This window comes from Numida meleagris, chromosome 18, assembly GCF_002078875.1.
Source record: "Numida meleagris isolate 19003 breed g44 Domestic line chromosome 18, NumMel1.0, whole genome shotgun sequence".
Lineage (NCBI taxonomy): Eukaryota > Metazoa > Chordata > Aves > Galliformes > Numididae > Numida > Numida meleagris.
Genome location: NC_034426.1, coordinates 3710388 through 3737037, shown reverse-complemented (window position 1 = coordinate 3737037; position 26650 = coordinate 3710388). Strand labels below are relative to the sequence as shown.

Below are 26650 nucleotides of genomic sequence, written 5' to 3'. Positions count from 1 at the left end.
GTACTTCCTTGGGAGAACTGACTACAAAACATGTTTCCAGTTTGAACCTCTTTAAGCATGAAATGTTTTCAGGTCTTCTAAGGGTTTGCAGCCTGCAGTCTGGTTTTTCCCCCACCCCTTTTTGCTTGGCTGGTAGAATTAAGAACTTGATTTAACGTTATATGCCTAGAAAAATAAAGCATTTAATTTACATTTTACAAGGCAGTTATTGCAGGTTAATTAAATATCAATTGAGTGTTATAGGCCATTTTAAGATTTATTAATAACCCAGGAGATAAATCTCATTGGAATTCAATTAAATGAAAATCACATAAAAATATATGTGCAATTTTACTCGTATAATACATAACACTAGTGAATTACAGTGAAGCATTGTACAGTAACTTGATTAATGGGAATTAATTGGTGAAATGGAGAAAAATCAATTTAAAGTTTCCATAGCAGATGCAGGAAGCAAGGTGCACTCCCATGCCCTCGGAAAGCCGAGTTTGTCTGCACCCACGCTGTCACACTCCATGCTGCAAGGTGCATCCTGGCCATGGAATCATAGAACGGCTTGGGTTGGAGGGGACCTTAAAGATCATCCAGTTCCAACTGCGTGTCATGGCCGTGGGCTCTGCGCAAGGGGAGCGCGTGCATGATTGTGCCAATGGGTCTCAGAGCCTTTTGCCCTTGATGCTTTTTCCAATCCCTCCAAGCATTTGTAAGATAGTTAGCAATGCAAACGCTGCTAGCTGAGTGGTCTGCAGGCTCCGAAGGACGTGGGTGTGCTGGGCTCTTTCCAGGATCAGCGAGCGTATCTGGTCCTGTGTGGGGAAGCACGGCTTCCGATATCGGAGATGAGGCTCAGAAGCTGGACTTGGAAAATATCTTTCCCAATGTTTGCTGAACGATTGAGGCCTGGCATGCTGCCATCTGTTCCCTGTGCATCCTGTGTTAAATACTGTCAATATGAGATTATGTTCCAATTACGGTACCAGACTGACTGGTTTAACTCCTACCATGAATCTATTTTCCTTTATTACTATGCACTAACTATGTGACTGATGTACCAGACACCAAAAGAGATGGTCTCTGCCCAGAGGGCTTTGTCTAAAGGAAACATGCCTGGAGAAGACAGAACGCAATAGAAAATGCAGATGAATGAGTAATTCGCTTAAGATTTTCTTTTTAATTTGGGGACTCTTTGCTCGTTTGTGTGTTTGGCTGGAGTTTCAATATTACTAAACTTGCTTCTTTCAGACGTTGCACAAGAACTCAGACTTCCATAGAAACTCAAGCAGGGTTAGGCATGAGGCTCTTTGAACTGTGTGTGTGTGTGTGTTGAGGGGATGAGTGCTCAGTGCACACATGGGAACATTGCAGGGCAGAAAACGAAGGGAAAGCCACAATCCAGCCCAGGCAGCTCCTCCAGCAGACGCCATGGATCACGCTGGGGAAGTGCAGCCAGCTCTAAAAAATAGCAGGTGTCTTTGTCAGTGCTCATCCTCCCTCTCCTCCGGTAGGGACGCACGCATCTGTCTCCTCTGTGCTTCATCTCTGCTTCTCCCTGCAATAGTTGTTAAGGATATTAGCATTAAATACTTACTGCCTGGCTTAACTAAGGGGTAAGATAGGATTTAATTTGTATGGCTGAAATCCAATTATATAATGGAGCCCCTGGGGGAAGCAGTTATACCTGCTGAATCTCTTGGATGAGTAATTGTGCACAAAGGCTCCTCTCCAGAAGTAGAAACAGATCCGAAATATTTTTATTTTCCCCCCTCTTTTTTTGCTGCTGCTGTTACATAAGAGGGCTTGGGACCCTGCAAAGAAAAGCCAATGACAACTCAGCGCAGTAGAAAGAAAGAAAACGCTGCCAGGAGAAAACAAGTTATAAACTGATAAAATCAAGGATCTAGCAGGAAGTCTGCAGCAGCACTAGCTCGGGGGGAGCCAAGCTGCAGCACAGCCAAAGGAAGCTTACTCATCTTTTTGGAAAGTAGTACAGAGGCTTTGCTGTCTGACTTTTTCCCCCCAACTGCTGTTAAATGTGCAGGGAAAGGGAATCCTCCGCTTGCTTTTGTCAAAGCTTGGGAGGTGGGTAGGTATGGAAAGAGTTAAGCCGGTGAATGATTCAGGTCCTTTTGAAAAATGCCTGCTCCTTATCCTTCGTGTCATCTGTGTCCTGATAAACATCAAAACCCTGGGTGATGATGGGCAGGACGGGAAGAGGAGATTCCCAGTAAGGTTTCTGAAAGGAGGGAAGCACATAAGGTTGGTTGCTGGAGTGGGATTGGGTCTTGACAATTACACCTCCTGGTCCCTTCAGCAGCTCCGTAGCCCACAAAGGAATATGCCAGAGGCTCCGAGTGGGACTGGAAGCATCGGCTCTTGTACTTAGGCCAGTTTTCTCAAAGGTCAGAGTGCCATATTTCATTACATTTTGCTAAGTTAAAAGCAAACTTTGATTCTTTTCTAAGAAGTTACGAGTGGAAAAAATAATTTCCTTGGTCTCTTTGATGGCACGACTACATGAGGATAAAAAGATGAGTGCGTCCAGGCAGCTGAGGGAAGTCCAAGTTCTGCAGACTGAGGTCAGACCCAGACCCCCAGACCATCCATCAGCACTTGCTGTCTGGGCAGGTCTTCGAGCTCTTGTCAAAAACAGCTCCAGCAAAAGCTGCTGCAGCTCTGAAATCCAAGTTACCTGTCTCACAGACTTGCAGCTCCACCCAGTGGCTCTTTTTTGGCAAGATAAAACCAAGGTTTCAGAAGCATTAAAACCTGGTGAGGTCAACGTAGTCATACTGTAACAATGTGAGTAAGAAATTGTGTATATATTTCTCTGTCGCATTCTTAGCAAGCCGTCATTTACCATTTAACTTATAGCAGAAAGCTGCAAAGACAACTGTAAATGAAACAAAGTCCAGCAATCTTACCAATCACTTTATTAAAAACCTCTCTGCACAAATTATTAGAGTAAGGAAGTGAGGAACTGAGAGCTCTGGGCATCCCTGTGCATTGCAGGGGTGGGACCAGATGGCCCTGAAGGGTTCCTGCCCACTCAAACAGCTCTGTGGTTCCATAACTTGCACGGTTCACCTTCCCAAATTCTCTACAGACAGATTGCAATGGTTTGCCCCAAATTTATTTGTCATGTGAAATTATTCACGAATTACCTGAGCAAATTATTTTCGGTTTGGAAGCTCATTTTGCAAAGAACTCTCCTGTGAGTGAATTTCCATGGAGTTAACTTGGCAGCTCCCAGCGTATTCCTTCGCTTTCTTTCCAGGGTAATTACTCTGACTAACACGAAGCAAATCTCGATCATTTCTATCAAAGATGCCATGCTGAAACTTGCTTTTTTTTTTTTTTTTTTTGTTTCCAGGAGGATTAGGGAAGTAATTAAAATGAGCTTTTATTTGTGCATATGTACACTTCAACTGCAGGAAAACTCAAGAGATGATTACATGTTCACAGAACACAGGAGTACTTAAACAGTCTCAAACCGACAGAATTAATTTTGGATTTTAACCACTACCGTAAAAATAGCTCTTTCCTCCAAGCTCAAGTGAAAACTGCCTGAGCTTGTAGACGCTGGCTGCCCAGCCATGGGGTTCGAATGCAAGTCAGCCCCTGCACAGTCAGTGCAAGAGACTGGGGGTTTATTTTTATAGGGGTAATATTTCAAAACAGAAGTAAGGAGACACGTATGAAGGATCTTTAGACAGGGTCCTTTCCATCACTGGGGGGACAGGTTCCCCACGGCCTCTCCCAGCCACCGCGCCGTCCGGAGCTTGCTCTCCTGCCAGGTGTAGAGGGGCTTGTACCCAAAGTGCCTGAAGGCTTTGTCTGTCTCGAAGGAGAAGGTGGTGACAATCGTGTGCAGCAAAGGGAAGTTTAGGAAGGGCCGTGGCTTCCAGAAAGGGGACAGGATGACCTCGATTATCCTGTGCAGGTGTATCAGTAACCACATCTTCCAGTACGAGATGCTTGAGCCCAGTCTTATTGAGGGGTCCATACAGGAGAAGAGCTGATACCTGATCAGAAAATCTTTTTTTGTCGGAGTGTCATCATAGGAATAATACACCTGCCCGGCCAGTACGTCTGGTTTCAGCTGCAGGTGCCTTGCTGCGAGAACATGCATCCAGGCGACATTCCCTGGAGAAATAAGAGGGGGAGAGAAACAGGTGCTCAGGAGGAGCAACATTTGCCTATTTACTGTAGGAGTGAGCGCACTGGATCCCAGCTGCAATGCTGCGAAGGAGGGATGGCACTCATCGCGTGCCCAGCTGCACTGAGGAGGGGTGGAGTAGTTAATCCAGACCTCAAAGATCCTTTCAACCTTTGGTTTCCCCTTTGAGCTGGACAATTAATGTTCCTTGTGACACAGGTTCACACGAAGCAAAAGGGCACTGTTCTGTAGCTCAGGGGTTTTATTCCTGGCTCTGCTGTGCGCCTTTGAAGAAGTCATTTGATTTATCCAGGCCTGATTCCACTCTAACAGCGTTTTCAAAGCACTGTTATCTGCACTTCTGGAAAAAGACATGTGAGCTCCGCAGAAATAACTAAAGCCCTGCAGGATTGAGTGGTGAATTGTACTCCCCCTGTAACGCATTCAGTGCAATGACAAACTACTTCAGATATGGTACTTCAGGTGGTCAGTGGGCAGTGTTGGTGGTAGGTGGGTGGCTGGGCTGGGTGATCTTAGAGGTCTTTTCCAACCTCAATGATTCTGTGATTTTGAGAGGTTTTGGGAGCAGCCTCTCATGCTCAGAAAAATCAGTTATGCAGTACAATCTTTTTTACAGTGAAGGCCTTTCCTAACTTTATAAATAGCTGGTTTAATTTCTTGTAAATAAACCTATCTTTTCAAGCAAAAGAAATACACTGTAAAGATATTCCCTGAATTTCTCTGTCTTCCTCCATAAATTTATTGAATTGTTGCCCTAGAAAAAGAAACTAATAGAACTCTCTTACTCTTTTCTGCTATTTTTATTTTTTTTTCAGTTTTCTAAACATTTTTTCCTTATGTTGAGGGGAATTAAAAAAAGAAAACCCATCCCTGGTGGTTTTCAAGAAAAGGGTGAATGTTGCACTGTGTGACATGGTCTAGAATGGTCACAGCCATGGGTTGATGGTCGGACTGGATGGTCTTGGTGGCCTTTGCAACCTTAATGAGTCTATGAAAACAACAAAAACAACTGTTTTAAAAATTCTTGTAGCTAGCCCAAGTTTTGTGCTTATAGAATTATTTATGCTCAGTCACTGTACTCATTTTTCTGTCTTCAAGGATTATGGGTAAGCTGACATGCAAAATCTCCTGTGGCCAAAGCAGCCTGGTAGCACTGCATACAAAGAGAGACCCATCGCTCACTCACCCACGTATGCGGAATTGCGCTCCGTGTGTTCAGGCTCCAGATAGTTCATCACACCATTATCGGCTTTGGCAGACAAATATAAGTCTTGAAGGAATGTTGCTTTCTCCCCATATACTGCGTTCGGGCGGATGACGCAGGTTGTGAGCTTACCACCACTGCTGAGCTGAAAAATCACGGAGGAGTATTAGCAAGTGATGGATTTGGAGGTAGAATCTTCCACAGTGAACTTTGGTGTGGAAGATGGAACCAAAATACTTGGGGAAATTGGGCTGGAGCAGTCAAACTCTTGATTCTTAAATCACGCAGGTATGTCTCAAAATATACCACTGTGCCCCAGGTGAACCTGGTTTTGCATACCTTAATTTAACACAGTGCTTTCCAAAGCCTCACTCCTTTGGTGGAGTTTAAGAATAGGCACAGAGGGCAGAGCTCCTTGATCCTGCAAATATGTGACAGTTTCGTGATGCTGCATTGGCCTTTGGTGAGCTTGGGGCAATGTGGTGAATACATCCCATCGCAGAAGCCATTGGAGACATAGTTAAGTACAAGTTGTGGGGTCTTGGTGGTGGATGGATGGTTGGACTGGATGATCTTAGAGGTCTGTTCCAACCTTAATGATTTTGTGATTCTATTCTATGATTCTGTCTAAGCAGCTCTCTCCTTCTGCTCATCCTGTGCTGAAAACCCCAACACCATTGACTCTTTTACCTTTTTCCCATTGGCTTCTAATACAAGTTTTTCTGCCATGGCCTTTGTCTTCCCATAAGGCAGCTCCACTTCCCCGCTGTATTTGGTGTCCTCGTTTCCTCTGAAATAGATTGAGATGTGAGTGACCCTGGAGTCCAGGGCTGGGAGACATTTATCTCTGCATGAGTTACTTTAACCCCTGCACTGCGGTGTATAAGTTCTGATGGTGAGGCATACAGGGCTAAGAAAGATCCTTACTGCAGCTCAGGAGAAATAAAGCCTCAAGAAATACCAAGTGACTCTGCAGCGTTAGGCAAAAGCAGGTTTGTATGAGAGCAATGGTTTCATCTCTGAGAGGTAAATTTGCTTTTGTGTGATTGAAGCAAACAATATCCTGGCAGGGAAATTAGAAGGCAGTGCAGTTACCTTTTTAAGCAGCTCTCAAGTGGCTGAACAAGGTGGAAAGAGCACAAGATGATGGAGGGCAGGAAAATGAGAGCAGTCCTGTTTTGTTTTTTCATTAGAGGTAGTGAGAAGCCTCTCGTGAGCTATAAACTAAAAGAAGCTGCACCTTAATTTTCTCATACTGTTGATTAGAGTTGGGAGACATTTGCTGGTGATGCGAAAGAGCTCCTGGAAGATGTGCAGTCACCAGATTTGTGCTGAGGTTTTCTTTCATCTGCCCCAGCAGATTATGCTTGAGGGGACGAGCAGAAAACCAGGTCCCTGATTTAGGGCAAGCAGGGCTTGGAGCTGTGCTGGGTACCCCTGGTTGCTACTGTGAAGGAAGACAACATGCTCCTCAACTGGATTTGACTTCTAAGTCAATGTGACCCCACACGTAACTGCCCTCACAGGTCCTGAAATAATTCCAAGGAGAACCAAGAAAGCAGCTCCATTCTCCACAAGGCATAGATGTTCCTGTCCCAGTGATTCTAGATCAAAAATAGTCCATTGCAGGATTTGGTTAAGTGGACTAGGGGGCTGTGGTTTTGTCGGAGAGCAAAGAAGCCTTGTTTGGAGCATACATGCAGACCATGTGTCCACTTGCTGCCTGCTACATGAAGGCTTTGTCCCCATTCAGTGTGTTGCAGGAGATTTCAAAGACTTCCTTCACGTTTCCGCATGTATTTGCTGACTATTTTGCTGTCCTACAGGAACTCACCCTAGGCACTGAACTGTGCCAGGTGTAGAGCACCCCAATGCAATGTGATGCAGAACCATCTCTCTCCTTTCCCAGACAGGGCTCAAATGCACTTTAAGGGAGGGCTAAGTGGCCTGTGACAAGGTCAGGCAGCAAATCTGTAGCAGAGGTCTTTTTGTTAAGCACTGGGCCCCGGGAGAGCAAGCTCCAACTCAGGCTCCTGCTTTGACCTTGGGCAACTTGCTTGCCCTTTTCTGCGCTCACATTGCCACATGTAAGACATGGATAATGCTACTGCCTTTCTTCAGTCAGTATCTTGTGCATCAGATATCCCAGCTGAGAGCAACAGAAATAAATGAGGAGCCTCAAAAATGCAGCCTCCCCATGCACCCAGGCTTGTAGCACAAACCCTCCCCCCCCCCATGTTTATGGGTGATGAGCAGGAGACAAACCAGCAAACAAGCACCGCAAAAGATTGATTGTGCACGGTTTGCTGAGAGCCCGAGAGAGGCCCAAGACAATTAGGGGGGTTATCTTGAAGTTCTTGTTTTAATTGCTTTCTTTTTTCTATCTGAATTTCTTTTCTTGCCTTGCGAAGCTTCACAAAGGGGCAGCCTGCCTGCCGTTCTGGGCTGCGGAGCTCTGCTCCTGTTTGCCTTCCCCCACCCCTTTTGAAGCCTGGTAGTAACAAAGAGCTCAGCATAATGCTCTTGCTTTTCAAAACGATCACAGATAACTGAACGCTAATAAGACTGGAGCAGCATTGTCAGAAGGTATCTCAGCGGTGGCTGTCTCAGAGGGATTGAGACTGACAGAGGCATTTTCTATTATTGTAGGATGCTGAGGTGTGAGCATTATCCCTGCACCCATCACCCTGTCCAGAGACTAATCATGCTTTGTCTGTGTCAATTCCCCAGCACCTAAAAGTGAGTTAAATAAAAATATACAAGGAGTGATAGAGAAAGGGGACAGAGAAAAAAAGTAAGGCAAGCTTGGTCACAGGCTGCAAAGAAGAGCAGAACACACTGGGTGGGGATAGGGAAACTGCATCACCAGCATAGAATCATAAGGTCAGTAATGTTGGAAAGACCTCTAAGTTCATCAAGTCCAACGGTCAGCCCATCCCCACCACGCTCGCTAAACCATTCCCTAAATAGAATCACAGGATCATTAAGGTCGGAGAAGATCCACAAGGCCCCCAAATCCAACCCACCCCACCATGCCCACTGACCACGTCCCTCAGTGCCACATCTCCACGGTTCTGGAACACCTCCAGGGATGGTGACCCCACCACCTCCCTGGGCAGCCTGTACCACTGAATCACTGCTCTTCCAAGCAGAGCCATGTTATTCTGCCTTCCAGTACTCACTAGGCTCCCTGCTGAGACAACCTGCGTAATTTTTGACCCTTCTCTCACTTAAATTCTAGGAGTTAAAAGTGAAAATCTTTGGAGAAGAAGAACCACTCCCACAAACAGCCTTTCTTCTCACAGCATAATGGGAGAACATCAGCATGTTTCTGAAAAACGAGTTACAGGCTCTAGTTGGTGGTTTTATTAGTATTTGTGGCAAGAAAGGATTGGGAGTTGGTGGGGAAAGGATGTTCATATGTGGAAATGCTCTGTGAGCAGCAGGATGGATTTTTTGCTTGCGCCCACAAAGGTATGATTCTAAGGCAAGGAACTGTCCTCTCAAGTAACGTTTGGGGTATCTATCCCAAATCTTTTCCAAAACGCCTCTTTACATGCATCTCAAGTCACAGGACTAAAATTCTAACAAGGACATACACACACATTCATTTTTAGAGTTGATTTAGATGTGTTAATGACCAAATCCCATAGCTTTTCACTGATACCAGCGCTTCTAGTGCTTGTGCTCCCAAGTGGGTTGAGGTTTCTTGTTCTCATGGACTTTTTCATAAGAGAGACATTTATTTCTATGGACAAGGGTACTTAAATGCTGTTCAGAACAACTGGGTAATGCTTAGTTTACTTATGAGTATGAAATTTAGGCTTGTAGATCGTTTTAAGTGATGCCTTAAGCAGCCTTTTCTAGCCAGGCTCAAATTGCTAGAGCCCATCATCTGAAGCTAGCTGTGTCTAGACTGACTGCCTGTAGAGAAACAACTTGATTTTGAGCCAGATCCCCCTGCACACAAGCTTGCATGGTTTGAGCAGTCTGTGTAGCTATAAATTTGCTTCAAATTAGCAAGGAGCCTTTCAGTTTTATGTGTCAGACTGCACCCATCTCCACCCAACTTCAAATTTAACCTAAAACTTCAGCTCTTGGTCCTCAGAAAGAAGACCAAGAATTGCCCACTTCAAGGGGCAATTCCTGCATCCCATGAATACAAAAGGTATCCAGGTCCGGAGTAGCAACATCAACTGATTGTGAGAGTCCACTCTGGAAATCAAAGATAAGAAAAAGCAACCCCAGCTTGTCATTTCAACCTTTGCCTTTGCGTTGTTCCAAATGCCAATCTTTGCCTCAGGAGGGCTTCCAAAGCTCTACTACTTCTGTGTCTCCCTCAAGACTGACCCACAGACCCAGATGGAACAGATGGGTTGAGAATGTGCCCAGAAGCAAGGAGTCAAAGAGCTACCCCTCACCAGGAAAAGGTATTTTGAGGGATAGGGTGGCATTCATGGGTCAGAACATGGTCAGTGTAACTACACATCAATACCGCAAGGCATTTACACATCAAATGCATCTTTGTCCAAAGACTATGTGACAAACTAGCCTTCTTCTGAGGTAGTGCTGAAATAGTCTGAGCACATTTGATCTCTTTTGATACTAGGAGCTTGCCACAGGTTTGCTAGCAATTCACTGTGGAGATAACAAGGGAGGGAAAGTGTCAGCGATGGAGCATCACCTACCCTTTGGGTCAACTCACTGTGAGAGAGCTAAAAAAATCTTTTACCCAACAGCAAGGTAAAACTTGGCCTTGTCGAACTCTGAGCAGCTGAGATCCAGTGCCAAGCTGATTTTAGTGATTTAGAGGAACAGGTCCATACATATGGAAGACAGCCTGGAGGTGCAGTTAAGTCCTACATCTCACAACCAAATCTTTCAGTGAGGGGTATCCAATGCTGTTCAAGTTTAGGTTGGAAAAAGGCATGATTCTCAAGAAGGAGTGAAGGAATCAACAGGAATTGGAGCACATATGCTGTCCTTTGGATGCATAGCAAAAATCCATAGGGATGGAAGAGACGTGTTGGGCCTTACCTGAGCATGGGCTCGCGCAAAATGTTGGGTCCCACCGCAGCAATGGAGCTTGTGTAGACAACATATGGGATGTTCAGGGCACAGCAGGCCCTTAACACGTTTTCAGTACCTGTGAGGAAGGTTGGGAAGGACAAATATTAACTCCTTTGGTTTCTGTTATACAAGTCACATGAGACTTCCAGACTTGAATTAGATTCATCCTTTTCATAGCCAAAAAAGCCATAGGTTAAAGGTGTTGTCCCTTGGGTACATTTGCACATGTATGGATGGTTTATAACACCAGAGCAGCAGCTACATCTTTAGTTATAATGTGATAGTCTCTGTAGTTATTAACAACTGACATAACTTGGATTTCACGGCTGCTAACAAAAAAGAAGCTGATGGCATGGCAGAGCAAAACTCCATGTTGCCCATCTTTTTTCATGCATGGTCAACACGGTGAATTGCAACCTCGTGGCAAAAGAATTGGTGTTTTAGTTGCATGTATTGCTCTGTAGAAGTCACTGGTGACTAAAGGATGAAAACCATTGCAACAGACTCCAGGTAAAATTATCAAGTCCTGAATTTAGGATAATTTCAGAGAACATAAGTCAATATGAAGACTAGTGGAAAATTAACCTCCATTAACCTATGACTGTATAAAGTTACTGAGAACCTTCATTGATAAACATCTGTGGAAACAGATGAGTTAAAATCAGTCAGCTTAACAAAAAGCAGATTAAAAAGAAGTGACTATATGGGCTCCTTGATCTAGTCAAGACTGTAAAAGGATTCTGAAACCAGTGGTTGAAGCAGTGGAGAGAATCAAAGCAGAACAAAGATGTAAATTTTTGCCAGCAATAGTAATTAACTATAGCCACGGTAATATTCTTAAGCACTATTACAGTTTGCTGAAAGACTTGATAGATAGCCCATTAACTTGCAGTTCTTAATTCCAGGCAAAAATCTTTTGACTGTTCAATTTATCCACAAATTGTTATGCTTAAGGCAGTCACTGGGTGAACTTCTGTGGCCTGAGTTATACAGGAGCCAGCTAGGATTATATAGTTGACCTGTCCTGACTCTTTTCTCTTCCATGAATTCTACAGTAGGTATGAAATACAGTTCAGTATTCTTCTTCTATCTGCTATGATGAATGGAAAACCTTAGACTAATCTCTCAGCCCTAGATTTTGAGCAGTTGTGGTGAAGGCAGCAGCCCGACGTGGGGAGGTCTGTATGGAGCCATCCAAGGGAAGGCAACAAGCTGGCAGTGAAGGGGAAGATCCCACAAAGCCACTAAAGGGCAGTGGGAACCCTCTGGCTCCGAGTATTCTTGGTGTGCATGCACAATACAGGCTCTTAAAAGCATCTGGTTTTGGAAACAATTGCAGTGATGAAATTGATGGAATTTAAATGTTGCCCTTGAATGCATCAGCAAGTAGTAGGAGCCCTAAGCAGTTACCAGGTTGGAGATGCAAGTGTATGTATGAGGGTATATATGTGTATAAAATTCTTTCCTTGGGGTTAACAGCTGTTTTAGTAGGTAACAGCCTGAGGTGCCATTGGAGTTTCTGCTGTAATTGGGACTTCATTATTTTTATAGGCTGTGCTTATTTCTGAGATTGATGAACTAGTTTTCTTTAATCAGATCTTGCACCTAGTATGAAATCAGCTCTCAGTGATAGGAAGAAAATGCTGTGGAGCTCTTGGCAGTGTGTGGTATGTAGATATATGATAGTTAGAAATAGCATCACTTTAATTTAACTTTGATGTTTTTCTCACGCACCAAACAGTTTCTTACCATGATAGCTGTGTTCTGAATCAGTACTATTAGTGAAAGTTATGTCCTTGATCAAAATAACTTACACAGTGTCTGGGTCCAGATTTGACTTTGCAAATTCAGAGCACACAGAATTGTTAAATCAGAGAGGATACATATGTTGTAGTCTCTTGCATGACTTTACACTGAGGCGTGTGTATTTAAGGTTGGATATTAGGAAAAACTTCTCAGAGAAAGCAGTGATGCAGAGGCACAGGCTGCCTAGGGAGGTGGTGGGGTCACTGTCCCTGGAGGTGTTCCAGAGCCATGGAGATGTGGCACTGAGGGACATGGGCAGTATTGGTAGTAGGAACATGGTTGGACAGGATGGTCTCAGAAGTCTTTCCCAGCATTAATGATTCTACAATTCTAAGGCTGTATTCTGCTTAACTGCTTGTTTTAAAGAACTTACCCCCAACGTTGACAGCTTTCATTTCCGAAAAGGGCAAAGTGTTTCTGTAGTCCACAATAGCAGCTGTATGGATAACCACGTGAACACCCTGCATGGCAGCAAGGAGCAGATTGTAGTCTCGAATGTCTCCTTTCATCACTGTCACACGAGTGGTAGCTGGAGAAGAATAATATAAACATAGATGCAGGGGAAAAAATACAAAACAGCATCTTCACATTCCTGCAGAATGAGGATCCTGCCTGGAAAGCTTTCTTCTCAGCAGGGCAAGAAGCGGCTTGCCAGCTATACTATTGGAATACATCACCCTGCGGGGAATACATCCCCATCTCATGAACCCCAAGAAACCAGATACACATCTGGTTTAATTCAGTGCAGCACTTTGCCAGTTTACACCAGCTGTGGGTCAGAATAACAGCAGCTGTCATTGCACATCTCATATGCAGTCGAGGATAGCACTGAGCAACATGGGGAGACAGCTGGTCCTGAGCTGGGGCTGGCTGAGGACTTACTCTGGGACACATGAAGAAGACATCTAGAGCATGGTGGGAATAACACCAAGCAAGCTTGAGGGATATTGCACAGAGCTCTATTTAAATTGCAAATACTATAGGTGGGGGAGGGAAAATAACACAATATATCAGTTAAAGTTCCGTACTGTTCCGTTGAGCCACTGAGAAGGCTGACTTATTTTCCTCCTTCCCCCTCTTTTGTGCCTCAGAATAGCTGTTCTAAACATGGCTGTTGGTATCTGCCACTAATTGTCATGCTTTGACATGAGCCTGCTGGGCTGAAGTGTTGTATGGCTTCATTCTGATCACCTGTCTTAAGGCAGCGGGGTGCAATTAAGACCAGCAAGAGAATGGTCAGGCATAAGCAGGGAGGGGGCAAGCACCGAGAGAAATCTGCAGATTGTTAAGGCCTGGTGAGCGTTATCCAAGGCTGCTAATTGGATGCTTGATGTAACTGCAGGATTATTCCTTTATCAAATCCTCTAGAGAACTTTTGGTGGAGGCAGTAGAATACTGAAGTGGAGCAAATGAAACACCTATGTTTAGAAAGGAGGTAAAATAAGAGCTAGGAAAAGCTTAATGTCAACACCAGGAATTTCAAGAACATGTACTTAAAGAATGCGTGTGTAAGTACCCATGGGACAACCAGGAGAATAGTAGCAACCGATATGGCTTTGTCAAGAACCAATCATGTCAAATGAATCTCTTTCTTTTGTGCTTATGACAAGTTAACATGGACGTAGGAAAGAAGGTCAGCGTCATCTATCTTGATTTTAGAAGGGGTCTGGAGGCTCCGTGCCATTCCCATGAGGAAGTCAGTCAAACACGGCCCCAATAAGCCACAGCAGGGTGAGCACAAAGCTGAATTACCGCTCTGAGGGAACTGCCAGATGTGGTAGGTAGCTACCCGGAGGTCTTTGTATTGTTTTCATCAAGAATGTAGCATATTTGTTAAATTAGCAGATAATGTTAAACTGGGAGAGTCTCAAAGTATGCTGGATGATTAGAGTATGAGCTGATAGAGTCTGAAAGAAAAAAAGACAGATGAAATATGATAGGGACAAAGAGAAGATAATGGGTGTAGTAGGGAAGAGGCAACAGGCCCAACCTAGCTCATAAAATAGTTGGTTTGGGCCAGTTCACTTGTTGGCAGAGACTTGCAACTGGGATAAAGGCATATCTGTATTGACAGGAAAGAATAGGGAGCAGCGTGCAGGACAGAAGAAACAAATGGTGAGATATTGGCACGGGCTGCCCGGGGAGGTGGTGGAGTCGTTGTCCCTCGAGGTTTTCAAGAGTAGATGTGGCACTGAGGGATGTGGCTAGGGGTATGGTGGTGATGGGTTGATGGTTGGACTACGTGATCTTAATGGTCTTTCCAACCTTAATGATTCCATGAAATTCTTCTGCTGTACTCAGCACTGGGAAGGCCACAGCCTCTGTCCTGCCCTCAGTGTCACTTTTCCAGAAGAGAGCAATGCGAGCGCCCAGGGATGTACAGTTGTGAAGTGTGGGAAAGGAAGAAGCACAACAGTCCCCCTAACCTAAAGGAGAAAGCAGCAGAGTGGCAAGGGGTGGCTTTCAAATCATGAAGATTGTTGTTAAAAAACATTTTGTCATTTTTAATCTCTCATTGGAAGTAGGCTGAGGGGTTGGGCAGTCAGAGAGGAGCCTCAGCCCACCACTAACCCTGCGAAGCAATGTGAGCTGTACTGGCTTGTTTGGGGTGGGTATTCTCAAATCCAGTAAAACGAGTTGCTTCTCCCCTACATATCTCACTGTAATCAGCTCTGGTGAAACATCAGAAGGCAGCATTCAGAATGTGATTGAACTGAATTGAATAATTTAATATCTTTGAGCATGTTTACTGAGCTTCACCTCTTCCATTTTATGCAGCGCACATTGGCTATAGGTTTCTCTCACTACTACAGTAATTTATTTCACAATATCTGTAGCAGATGCTGAGCTTGATTCTATTATTGTCTGCCTTCTGGTTGTTTTTTTGGAATTGTTAGCTACTGGAGCACGTCAGGAGCGTGGGTCTTGTCTGTTTAATCCATGTTCCCACCCCATGCCTGTAACTGTGGCATCTCCAGCATAATACCACCTGTCCTGAAAGAGAGGGAGGGTTATGGACGCTAAATACAAATTGATGCCATTTTCTTACCTGTGGCAAATTTTTCTACTTCTTTTCTTGCTAGTGAATCAAAAACTCTGACTTCTTTGATGTAGTCTTGTTGAGACAGGAGCTCTGTGATCCTTTCCCCAATAAAACCACATCCTCCTGTCACCAGGTAGACCTGGGCTCCATCCATTTCTGAGGACGTTTCTGTGGTTGAGGAGCAGAGAGAAGGCTGCAGCCGAGATCCTATCGTGCACTGTTGATCTCTCAGCCAATACGTTTTCTGATCTAAGTCTAAAGTCTAACCTTCACAGTGTTAGTGTTATTGGCTAAACATTAACTGCACCTGGTTATGTGTAAGTCAGGCTTTTGCTGGCACGGCACAAGAGCTGCCAGAGCCATACTGGTGCTTTGTACAGTTCTGGTCTTTCTGATTCAGCCTTTCCCTTCCACTGTGGTAACGTAGGATCAGCAGGACACCTCCTGCTTGTCTTGGTCCTTGGCCAATCTCAGCCCACAGTTGTAATGCTGAGTGTTTTTCATGGTCAGTTGGCATAGCCTGGACCTCTGGGGCTGTGCAAAAAGAGCGCGTCCTAGAGGCGTGCTCAGGGCATCCCTCATTTAGTATGAACCTACTAAAAAGTTCCTGTTGGCACGCACTAACGGATTTGTATAGATGGTGAAACAGCAGCAGGTCTACTCAGTGCTGAGCAGAACTGCACACAATGCAGGCAGGTTCAAGAGTGGGTATTAGTAATGTCCATGATGGCAATGGTATGGCTTCCCTGAATTAATTCTGCTTGGAATTGGAATATACAGACATACACATGCATAATTAGGAGGAGAAAGTCCACTTAATTTGAAAAATGTGTAGTAGCAAAGGCTGTACCACATCCTCTGGCAAATTGTTGCAATAATTAATCACTGTCATTGTTAAGAGCGGACTGTTGTGTTTTATTTAATGGACAGTGGCTAATATACCTTCTCCTTGCTAAACTATAAAGGACGTGTGTTATCCAGTTTGTCATGTGGATAAAAAATGGGATTGAGGGGTTAAGACAGTGTATTCAAAGGCTATCCATTATTTTGCTTGTGTATGTTTTGGGGATCAGCTCCTGCTAGAAGTGCAAGCTGTTAACTCTACCATTGATTTTCCTTGTGCTGTGTTAAGCACTGGGAAAAGAACCATTTCCCCTGTGATTACAGTCCCTGGCCATAATGGCCCAGAGACCAGCACGGACCTGATGCTAATTGGTACTTGGCAGACCAGTGCAGCCACAAACGTCCCAAGAAATTAATTTGGTCTTTTATCCAGCAACTCCCAATCTGCACAGTAGTGATTAACAGCCCTGCCTTCCCTCAGGGGACTTGTGCAAGGATAAATATATCAGAGTTGGAGGTGTTCGGACACAAAAACAAGATAAATAAACCCTGAAGGACCCAGAGCAGTGCTGCATGGGAATGTCTGGCAACAAGTTACCTTGAGCACGTCCTGATCAGCATTGCAAAAAAAAATCTGCATGAAGTTGAGGCCTTGACTCTGTGGACATTTCTGATTGTTTACAATACTTCGCTACAATAGTGGTATCTGCGGTGTAATCTGATCAGTGGGGAGAGAATTGGCTGTGATTTACACACCTCTTGTTTTTGTTAGGGAGCAAAAACAAGTTCAAAAACCAGACCTGTCACCCATGACAGAAGTAGCCTGGGTTCTTTGCCATCTTCTCCCATGTCTGGCTGTGGAGGCTTCCCTGCAGCACAGGATATGCAGACTTTATGTTGCTTGAAGGCTTACGGTGGCTTCCTTCCCTTCCTCTCCATCCTTCCACTCCTTCCTCCCTTCCACTCCTTCCTCCCCTGCCCCAACTTGCATACATACAGTGAGAGAAAGCTGAGATGGCAGGAAAGAAAAGCAGATGCCCTAATTTCAGGATGCATTCTGCTTGAACTTGCTATGAACTTCGTAAATACAGGACACCCGACATCATACTCATTTACAGTATGTTTATTTCTCAGTGCATTACATGAAAGGTCTTTGGTATTTGTGGGTTCTTGAATACTGTTCCCACTCTGCTCTGTAAGAAAATGCTGAATACAAAACATTCCATATACAGTAACAAAACCCATAGCAAATAAAGAGAAATAGGTATCTTGAACAATAACATAGCAATATGAAAACAGGTAAGTAACCATGCAAGAGGTGGAACAAACAGGTTGTGTTTACAGCAAACATTAGAGCCTGCCATAAATTAATTCATCGTGTCAGAAGAGGTTATTTCTTCGTGTTCTAAGTTAAGAAACTACACGACTGCAAAATACTGCCTATGGCCGCCCTAGTAAAGACCAAATGTTGTATAGCTTATTACAGTGGGAGAAGCTGGGACCGTTTGCACACATACAAAACACACGGATATAAATAAAAAGATACTGTGTAAAATAAGTGGTGAAAAAGTTAACATTTCCTTCTATGGGTGGGAATGTGCGCTGTGGACAGTTATAGCACCTTTGAATTGCCTGGTTTCAAAGCAATCGTGGAAACTGCAAGTAGTTTAACCCCTATACCACCAAACGTGGAATGTAATCTCGAGTAAAGCAGAAGCTGTAAACATGGAAGAGGAAGAATTTCCAATATATTGTACTGAGAAGTAATTCCCAAAGCTGATTGTCTTTTGGAAGCCTTTGTCACAGTGGTCAGGTTCATTACATTAAAACAGTTCATTGCAGAGACTGAGATTGAAGCTGAACCCCAGAGCCAAACTTTCAGAAAGCCACACGTGAGCCATATGCTCTGCTCCACTGCAAGCAGCACCAGGTCATGAGAGCTGGAGACTGGGATCTGCTTGTTATGGCCTGTCCCTGTTCCTATGGAAGGCGATGGCAAAATTATTGCGGAGTTTGGTGGGAGCAGACGAGGGTTCTTCTCTCTCATATATTCTTATTTCCCCGGGTTGCTATCAATTCTTTACAGTAAGTGCAAATTGGATACTCTGGAGAGAAGCATTCTCCACCTCCCAGGAGTACCAGATTGCTGGTGAGTGTCAGGGTGCACAAGCTGCAAAGATTTTCAGTTGTGCAATGTGCTTCTGGTCAGCTCACGGCAAGGAAAATGCATTTCTACCACCAGAGCCGATCCAAGTGAAAAACACGCTGGCGTTCAAAGAAACATTAAGAATTTCAAAGAAGTCTTAGGAAAAAAAGGGAAAAGAACACACTATGGTATTGCACAGTATGCACGTAAGATAAAGCACTAAACATTTCAATTAAAATATATTTCTAAATGAGCACGCATCCAAATAAATCCACTCTGTAAGTTACATAGACATGGCAAGATGCGGATGTGCCCTGGCTAAATGAATCTTAGTATCCTGCCTAAGATGGGAAATGTGGTTGGAGTGGTTGGCTTAGTCATGAATATCGTTAATGTCAGCATGTGAGGCTGTGTTCACCTTTAAAGCATATTGAAGCTGGGACTGTACCAGAGCGTGGTCCAACCGTTGTGTACATGGTGAGGAACGAAATTCCTGATGAGAGGGAAAGTCCAGTTGGTTTAATCCCACTGTCACCCAACTTAAAGATACAGTACCACATGAAAGAGAGATATAGGTAACAAAGCAAGAAGTGCGGAGAGCAACAAATGATAGAGCTCTTAAATAAATTTGGAAAAGTCAATAATTAAAACTGTTGCAACCCAAACCTAACCAATCTTTCAACTGTTGGCTTGGCAGGATTAATTGCAAACAACTTCAATTACATTTCCTTTCATCTTACCACTAATTTGTTTTAAATGATTTCTTCATTTAAAATCTGAAATCCTGGTCAATAGGAATGAAGAGGGTACTCATTAAGCTAATGCAACAGCTTGGAATTCAAAAGGACAAACTCGGAGGGAGAAAAATTTCTCTTTCAATTCAATGTGAAGGCTCCAAAATGCCAGGGAAATGAAAATGGACTCATTGTACTCCTGCTCCAAACTCAACCCTGAAGTTATAGGACCAGTGAAATGAATTTTGCTGTTTCCCTTTTTATTGATTGCTTGGGTTTGGTTTAGTTCCTGAAACTGCCATGAGAAAACCTTAATGCACCCATTGCCTCCAGCTTGCACCAACCTGCTCAGCGCACACGTTTAGCTTGATCTGTGATTTCTCCTCAGCTGTTTTTTTTTTCTATTTAGCTGTACAGCAGTAAAAGCTTTTCTGTGTGGACAAGTTTCTCTGTTGCTTGCTAAGCATCAACTTACTTATGCTATTTTGCCTGTTTTGAGAAGGATGGTTGGATTTCTAAGGAACGGGGCCAGATGAACCCATCTGGCAAACTCAGTCATTCCGAAGTAGCCTTTATCCTGTTCATTCCTGAAAATATAATGCTCTTCAGAGGAAACATTTGGATGTTATGATGTCTCTGTATGTTTACGATGTATACAGAAGTTAATTTAATGTGCGGCCAATGGGCTGGCAGAGCTCCTTCATTTTAAGGCTCATTTCCAGTATGGCATGTTTGTGCTTTTACCTTAGGAAGGTCGCTTTGGGTGATGAGGGTTCCTGAATGCACAGACCATACAGTTGTTGGTTTCTGCAAAAGTTTTTGACAAAAATAGTTGTGGTGGTACAGTTTGCCTCTTTCAGATAGCTGTACCTTGCACTAGGAAGCAGACAGAACACAACAAATTTATGTGACTGACGCCTTAAGATGACAAACACAAACGAAACTTGCTCACTTTTGTTCTGGTCTGAATTCAAACATTTGACAGAGCAGTGACAAATACATATACATATAAGTAAAAATAGTACCATTGGTTGTGTCTGTCAGTCTTACCCTTTTCTAAGAAAATTCAATGCCTACATGAATGGCTTGTCCAATTGGATTTGCACCAAAGGTGTAAGAGATTCACTGGTCACTGAAGGGCAGGTTCAGCCTCTTCACCCTGAATGCTGGGACTTTCCTCAAAAACTTGTTGTTGCAAATAGTAAAATGATCTTGTATTCAGCTTCTAAGTGCAAGACAAGCTCCTGCCAAGACTAATCCTGGAGCGTGATTTGCTGCTACACTGTCTGGGGATTCAAATAGCAAAGATTCACCCACAGACTAAAAAAAACTGTGGTAATGCTTTTCCTTATTGATGTGGAGTTAAGAACCTATTGCAAAATATTATTGTCTGAGAATAGTTATTGCTGCTACTTAATTTTCTCTTCATGTATGTGCAAAATGAACACAGCATGGGAAAACTCCATTGCAATTCCACCATACCTTACACATACTGCTCTAAATTTTCACAGAAGCAGTCTAATCTCATTGAAGATAGGAGTCAATGTATGCTATGAACATTTCCATCAAAAGTCCTTTCACAAATAGAAATAATTCCATTCACATGCAATCAGCAACATGAAGAGCAGAGATTTTGATGCTAAATTCTGAACGGTAATCTGAATCTTCAGAGTAACAGTTTAAAACATTCCTGGAATTCTCCAATTTGTTCTTTGCTCAAGAGAAATCCTTGCAGGCGAGAATGCTTTAAAGGCCTATGAAAGCGTTACCTTCAACTGGGAGTCAGCTTGACACCACTACATGAAATAAAAGCAGATGCCACCAACTACACTAAAGGACAAGGCTAAGGTTTGGCTTTGAGCTGAGTTGGGATTGATTAAGCTGGTGAGGGGTCTGGAGCACAGGCCTTATGAGGAACGGCTGAGGGAGCTGGGATTGTTCAGTCTGGATAAGAGGAGGCTCAGGGGAGACCTCATTGCTCTCTATAACTACCTGAAGGGAGGTTGTAGTGAGCTGGGGGTCGGCCTCTTCTCTCTTGTAACTGGTGACAGGACGAGGGGGAATGGCCTCAAGTTGCACCAGGGGAGATTGAGGCTGGACATTAGGAAATGCTACTTTTCTGCAAGAGTGGTCAGGCGCTGGAATGGGCTGCCCAGGGAGGTGGTGGAGTCACCGTCCCTGGAGGTGTTCAAGAAACATTGAGATATAGCGTTGAGAGACATGGTCTAGTGGGGTTATTGGTGGTAGGTGGATGGTTGGACTAGGTGATCTTGTAGGTCTTTTCCAACCTTGCTGATTCTATGATTATGTCAGCCAGTTAAGCAGGGCTTTACTGAGTAACTTTCAAGGGCTGTGGGGAGACAAAGGAACGATTAAACTCTGGAGACGTATTCAGGAGGTGTCAATGCTGTGGACAGCTTCTGAGGATACCCGCCATCTGGTATTCCAAAGGCAAAATAACAAAATCAAGAAAAATGTCCATAAGACCCTCTCCAAGCTATGGATAAGACATTCCCTGCAGTAAGGGCATAGGTAAGTAAACTCAATTGCCAGTACTAGAGCTTCCTACTCACTTCATTTGCACTCTGCAATTAAGCACTGGGATACTGTATCTTTAACTGGTGGATGGGCAGGGAGAACACAGAGATGCTCCTACTTCATCCGAATGCTTCTCCTTTTGGCTTCACTGTCATCCAGCAGTGAAGAGAGGATCTGGTAGGCTTGTGGCTGCTGGGGTCCTCCACGCTTGATCTTGATGCTGCTTCGCAGAGGGGAACCCGGGATCACGTCTTGTCCGGAGCCTGGCTCAATGGAAGATAAAGAGTCTGTAAGGAGAGAAAGTCACGGGAAAGCACTATTTAAAAGGGGAGGCTAAGGAAAGAGTGAATGGGCCTTTCTGAACGATTCCTCTTCTGGAAGAAGTGTCGTCCCTCCTGCTCTCTTTCCGTCCAGCAAGCAGTTGTGTTTGCTGCCATCACACTACTCTAATATTTAGCCTTTTCCCTCTGCTCTGTCTAAACTCCTTGGGGTAAATACTACTACTGCAAGCAGCACAGCAGCTCCTGTTCCTATTTGTCACCTCATTTATAAAAGCACTGCTCTGTTATTGATCACGGTTTGCCTTGGGCTGCAACTGCTACTCAGCATTGCCCACAGACTCCTGTTACTGAAGGATAAAGCATTACCAAGGGGTCACACAGACGTGATGTTCCTGGGGATATAGGTACCATTTCACTGCTTGTAAAGGTGGACATCTTAAGGATTGAACAAAAAGCTTGATCCACCCTGGGCTACAGCCACATTAGCAATAAAGCTGGGAATAAATATCAGCAGTCTGCTCTCCCAGCATGCCTCATGTTAACACCTCCTCTTTCTACAGCATCCTGCCTTACAGAGCTAAATGTGCTTTTGACTACGGCCACTCAGATTTTCCCAGCAGTCAGCAGCAGATGCTGACAATGCGATGCTGCCTCATCACTTGGAATACCCTGCTCTCTTCCTTTTACCTTCAGAGATGGATGTTTGCTCATTCCCCTGCCAAGGGTTCAGCCTCAACGCCAGACCCCCAGCCTTGGTTCATTCACTTGAGGCAGCATTGCTCTGCCAAGGGAGCACTTGGCTGCAGGATTTGCGCTGTGCTCGCTGCAAGCACACGCTGCCAAACAGTTTGGGCTTTCCTGTGTCCTGTTGGGCTGCTCTCTACTGTTTGCTGGGCCAGATAATCTCACGCTGGCCTCCCACTGCAGAGAAGAGGTTTGTTTGCTGGTATGTTTTGCCTCGTTGCTTGGGTGGCTGTGGTTTTGGAACCATGCTGACTGTGAAGTTTCCTGGGAAAATGAGAGCATGCGATTGGCATTTCTGCGTGGGTCTCTGAACTGGGTGGAATTGGGCTACCCAGGAACCTGCGGTAAGATTCGTGGCACTTACACCGGGAACACGACCAGATAGTTGGTGCTGGGTGACTTAAAGCTGTGTGGTGCCATTCACTGCAGGGAGGTCTGTGCTCAAGGAATCCTTGTTTTGTTGCTTTATGTCTTTTTCCTTTTTTTTATTTCTTTTTTTTTTAAAACCATATTCATGTACAGAGATGAACATAATAGCATAGGGAAAACATGCTTTACTTTCTAAGTACTTTTTCTAAGCAGTATTTTTGTAGAGTCTAAATATGTCTTAAGAATGGAACTATTTTAAAAGAACAGAATGAAAATATAATTATCTGCACTGTTAGTGGATAAAAAGGGAACTATTTATATAAAGTCATGCAACATAGGTGTTTAAACATAGTTTTTAAACACTGTACAATTAAAAACCAACTACTTTTGCTGATGTAGTTACATTGGTATAGAGTATATATGGGTATAAATAGCTCCTCTCCATCCCAGGCAATAACAGAAACACTCTTATGCCAGTAAAAATGGTTTGCTGAAATGCTGCTGCATTGCCAAGCAGATAACATGTAAAACTGGTATACCAGGCAGTTCTGCAGTAGCAAATTTTGTGTGTATTCTCCTGTTCATGCTCCATTGTCTATACAAGCTTCTAGAGCCGACTTTTTGCTTCACAGTAGTAAAAACGGAGATAGAAAGTAAAAGATCACGGAGGGCCAGACCCTGGGTTCTGTACCTCTGTGAAATTCCCTGGGCTGTAGTTAGACAGGGTTCCCCTTCCACCTCTACCAGAAGACCATGCAGGTGGGCATGGAATGCTGCGTAAGGAACCTAATGGGCATCTTCCTGGCACTGTCACCAGGTCAAAGCAAACAAGCATGAAAATCTCTCTTTTTGGTCTACAAAATCCAGTGAAAATAAGAAGCAAACTGGGATTCATGCAGAGGTAAGGTCAGGCTGACTGCGGTTAAAATAATAGGTTCATGATTCATGATTTCCCGAAAGCTCATGCTGCTGCCTATTGCTTTTGGAATTAGTGCTTTGGGCCTCTAAAAGGCACATCTCCATCGAACAGTGAAGACAGGGCAGAGACCCAAGACTGTTCAGCCATACAATGGAGCACTGCGCACCAACACTATTTTGGCTTTGAAGTGCCCAATGGCATTTTCATTTTAGCAGCATGCTGGCTGCAGGAGGGGTTTGTGGGCTCTCAAAGCCTGCTGCACTACTGCTTTAAGTCATTTGCTTAGGAACCCCTGGACAGTTTAACTATGCATTTGCCATATAAATATCCTAAAACCACTTCAGTACAGAAGTGGATGCTGATCTGAGGGAAGGTGTGGTAGCAGCTCCATTTACAAGCAGGGCCAAGCATGAGGTTCCATGGCCAAGCAAGGGCATGTGAGGTTCCTAGTTACCTATCTAGGACCTAGTTAAGAAATGTTCGGCTCTATTTCAAGGAATAGCCTGTTTCTCATAGCCTGAGATAGGAGATCTAATCAGTATTTTGCTTCTGCTGTGTTTCTGAAGGGAAGAAATTGGCACAGCAACTTTTGGCAGCTCTGAGAGAACTGATCCTCAAATACCACCAAGGGAGAAGTCTGATCTGTGATGACTACATGAGCCCACACTCTGGTTAAGGGAAGAAAACAGTCATAAAGGGATGATGCCGCACATTGCATCTGTGATGGGAGAGCAAATAGCCTCAACAGAAAACTCAAATTCTATTTGAATGAGGAACACACGAGACTTTCTTTCATTCTGTGAAAATAGGTTTGGGGTAAGTTGTAATGACGAGACATTCATGGATCATTCATTTTCTGGGTAACATCAACAGAGAGCTTAGAACATTGGGGGACATCTAATCATCGAGCAGCTTCCTGAACAGAGTCCTGGTTGTCGAGAAAAGAAAACTTTAGCAATGCTTACCATGAATTCCTATCATGTGCTCTAGAATCAAGACCCTCTCAGCTAAAATCTTCAGAGCTTCTCGAAGTTGTTGAACACCTTCCCCCTGCAAGATGGAAAAGAAAACTAACAGTGCTATATATTTGCAGAATAGGCTTCTTGTACGTAATGCTGGCTCTGTAACACCAAACTGTGCAGTGTAAATGTTTAAAAAAGACAAGTCATAAAAGATGAGATAAGCTGCAAGAGTAAAGTTAAGTTGGAATGCAGGAGAAACCTCTAAAGAAAATCTCCTCAGTTATACCCTGCATTTGCAGAGCTTCTGACTCTAAGCCAAGCCTTTCAGTTTGGTTCCTGCTTCTGTAGTGGGCCAAACCCAGGGTGTATATTCTTGTCAAATATGTTATGTTATGCAGCTTATGTTAATAGCTATCCTGTACTGCCTGGAAAACAGGTTTTGCTCTTGTCTGACGTTTACTCTGAACGTCATTGAGTTTCTTGGGCTTTCTCTTCATTGGGACACCAGGAAACTGAGAGGGTTGGCAAGCCCCATCTTGCTTCTGCCTCATAAACTGAAACAGTGGCACACGTGCCATCCTGATGGACTTGAGCCAGCGGTGTGTGCTTGCAGCCTGGTAGGCCAACAGTACCCTGGGCTGTACCAAAAGAGGGGTGGCCAGCAGGGAGAGGGAAGTGATTGTCCCTCTCTACTCTGTTCTCGTGAGGCTCCTGCTGGAATATTGCATTCAGGTCTGGGGTCCCCAGCACAGGAAAGATGTGGAGCTTTTGGAGAGGGTCTACAGGAGGGCCACAAAGATGATCAGAGGGCTGGAGCACCTCTCCTATGAAGGTAGGCTGAAGGAGTTGGGTTTGTTCAATCTGGAGAAGAGAAGGCTGCGGCGAGACCTCATTACAGCCTTCTAGTATTTTAAGGGAGATTATAAACAGGAGGGAAATCAACTTTTTACATGGGTAGATAGCAACAGGACAAGGAGGAATGGTTTTAAACTAAAGGAGGGAAGAGTCAGATCAGATGTTGGGGGGGGAGCTTTTCACTGAGAGGGTGGTGAGGTGCTGGAACAGGCTGCCCAGAGAGGTTGTGGATGCCCCAACCCGGGAGGAGTTTAAGACCAGGTTGGATGGGGCCCTGGGATTTGATCTAGTACTTGACCTAGTGGATGGGAACCCTGCCTGCAGCAGGGGGGCTGGAACTTGATGATCCTTGAGCTCCCCTCCAACGCAAGCCATTCTATGAGTCATTGACTTTGTTCTGCCTCTCACCAAGCTCCTAGGCTGGCCACAGGTTGTCTTTCCCTACCTTGTAGCAGCTTTGTGCGGGAGAGTAACAGCTGAGGGCTGAGGAGGTGTTCAGCATGCAGGAGGGCAGCTGACAACATGGCCAACAAACCACTAAGACCTGGAAAGCCAAGAGTCATATCTCTTCCGTTGCCCTTCTAACTGGTGATACGAGCCTTGCACCTCACAAACCAAAGGGAGTATGTTTAAAAGACAGTAAAGAGATACAAAGTAAAGTCAAAAAACAGCAGAAACAGACGCTTACATCAGCACCTTTATCACCTTCCTCGCCCTTCTTGCCTGGTTCACCCTAAAACAAACAAGAAAGAGAAATTTGTCTCCATATGACTGAGGATCCTGCCCAGAATTACTTCCCTCCAATGGACCACAGTGAAGATGGCTCCTAAGCTCTGTCCAAGCTCCCATCAGCTTCCCAGGAGGTCACTGCTATTTCTAACACTGATTAACTTGGCTGGTGGTGGCCAAGCTGCAGGAGGGGCTGGCTGCCACGGCCTGGACCTACAACAGATCTCAGT

General features: G+C 44.3%; 2 protein-coding genes across 23 annotated transcripts in view; both read right to left on the bottom strand.

The window, feature by feature from the left end:
• Positions 2913-15688, bottom strand: LOC110407811 (3 beta-hydroxysteroid dehydrogenase type 7-like). Its single transcript, XM_021415925.1, has 6 exons — positions 15307-15688; positions 12631-12786; positions 10419-10527; positions 6072-6171; positions 5364-5526; positions 2913-4143 (listed from the first exon to the last, which is right to left on the bottom strand). The coding sequence occupies exons 1-6, from the start codon at positions 15452-15454 to the stop codon at positions 3725-3727; spliced, it is 1095 nt and encodes a 364-aa protein (XP_021271600.1). The 5' UTR covers positions 15455-15688; the 3' UTR covers positions 2913-3724.
• The window catches only part of COL26A1 (collagen type XXVI alpha 1 chain), a 194714-nt gene continuing 189643 nt past the window's right edge, over positions 21580-26650 (bottom strand). For 19 of the 22 annotated variants that reach the window (XM_021415813.1, XM_021415817.1, XM_021415812.1 and 16 more), the window contains 3 exons: positions 26380-26424; positions 24840-24924; positions 21580-21848 (listed from right to left, as the gene is read on the bottom strand). In XM_021415813.1, the coding sequence (XP_021271488.1) occupies positions 21676-21848; positions 24840-24924; positions 26380-26424 (303 nt within the window). In that variant the 3' untranslated portion in view covers positions 21580-21675. The remainder of the gene's footprint in view (positions 21849-24839; positions 24925-26379; positions 26425-26650) is intronic. The other 3 variants (XM_021415803.1, XM_021415809.1, XM_021415816.1) reach the window with 3 other exon arrangements.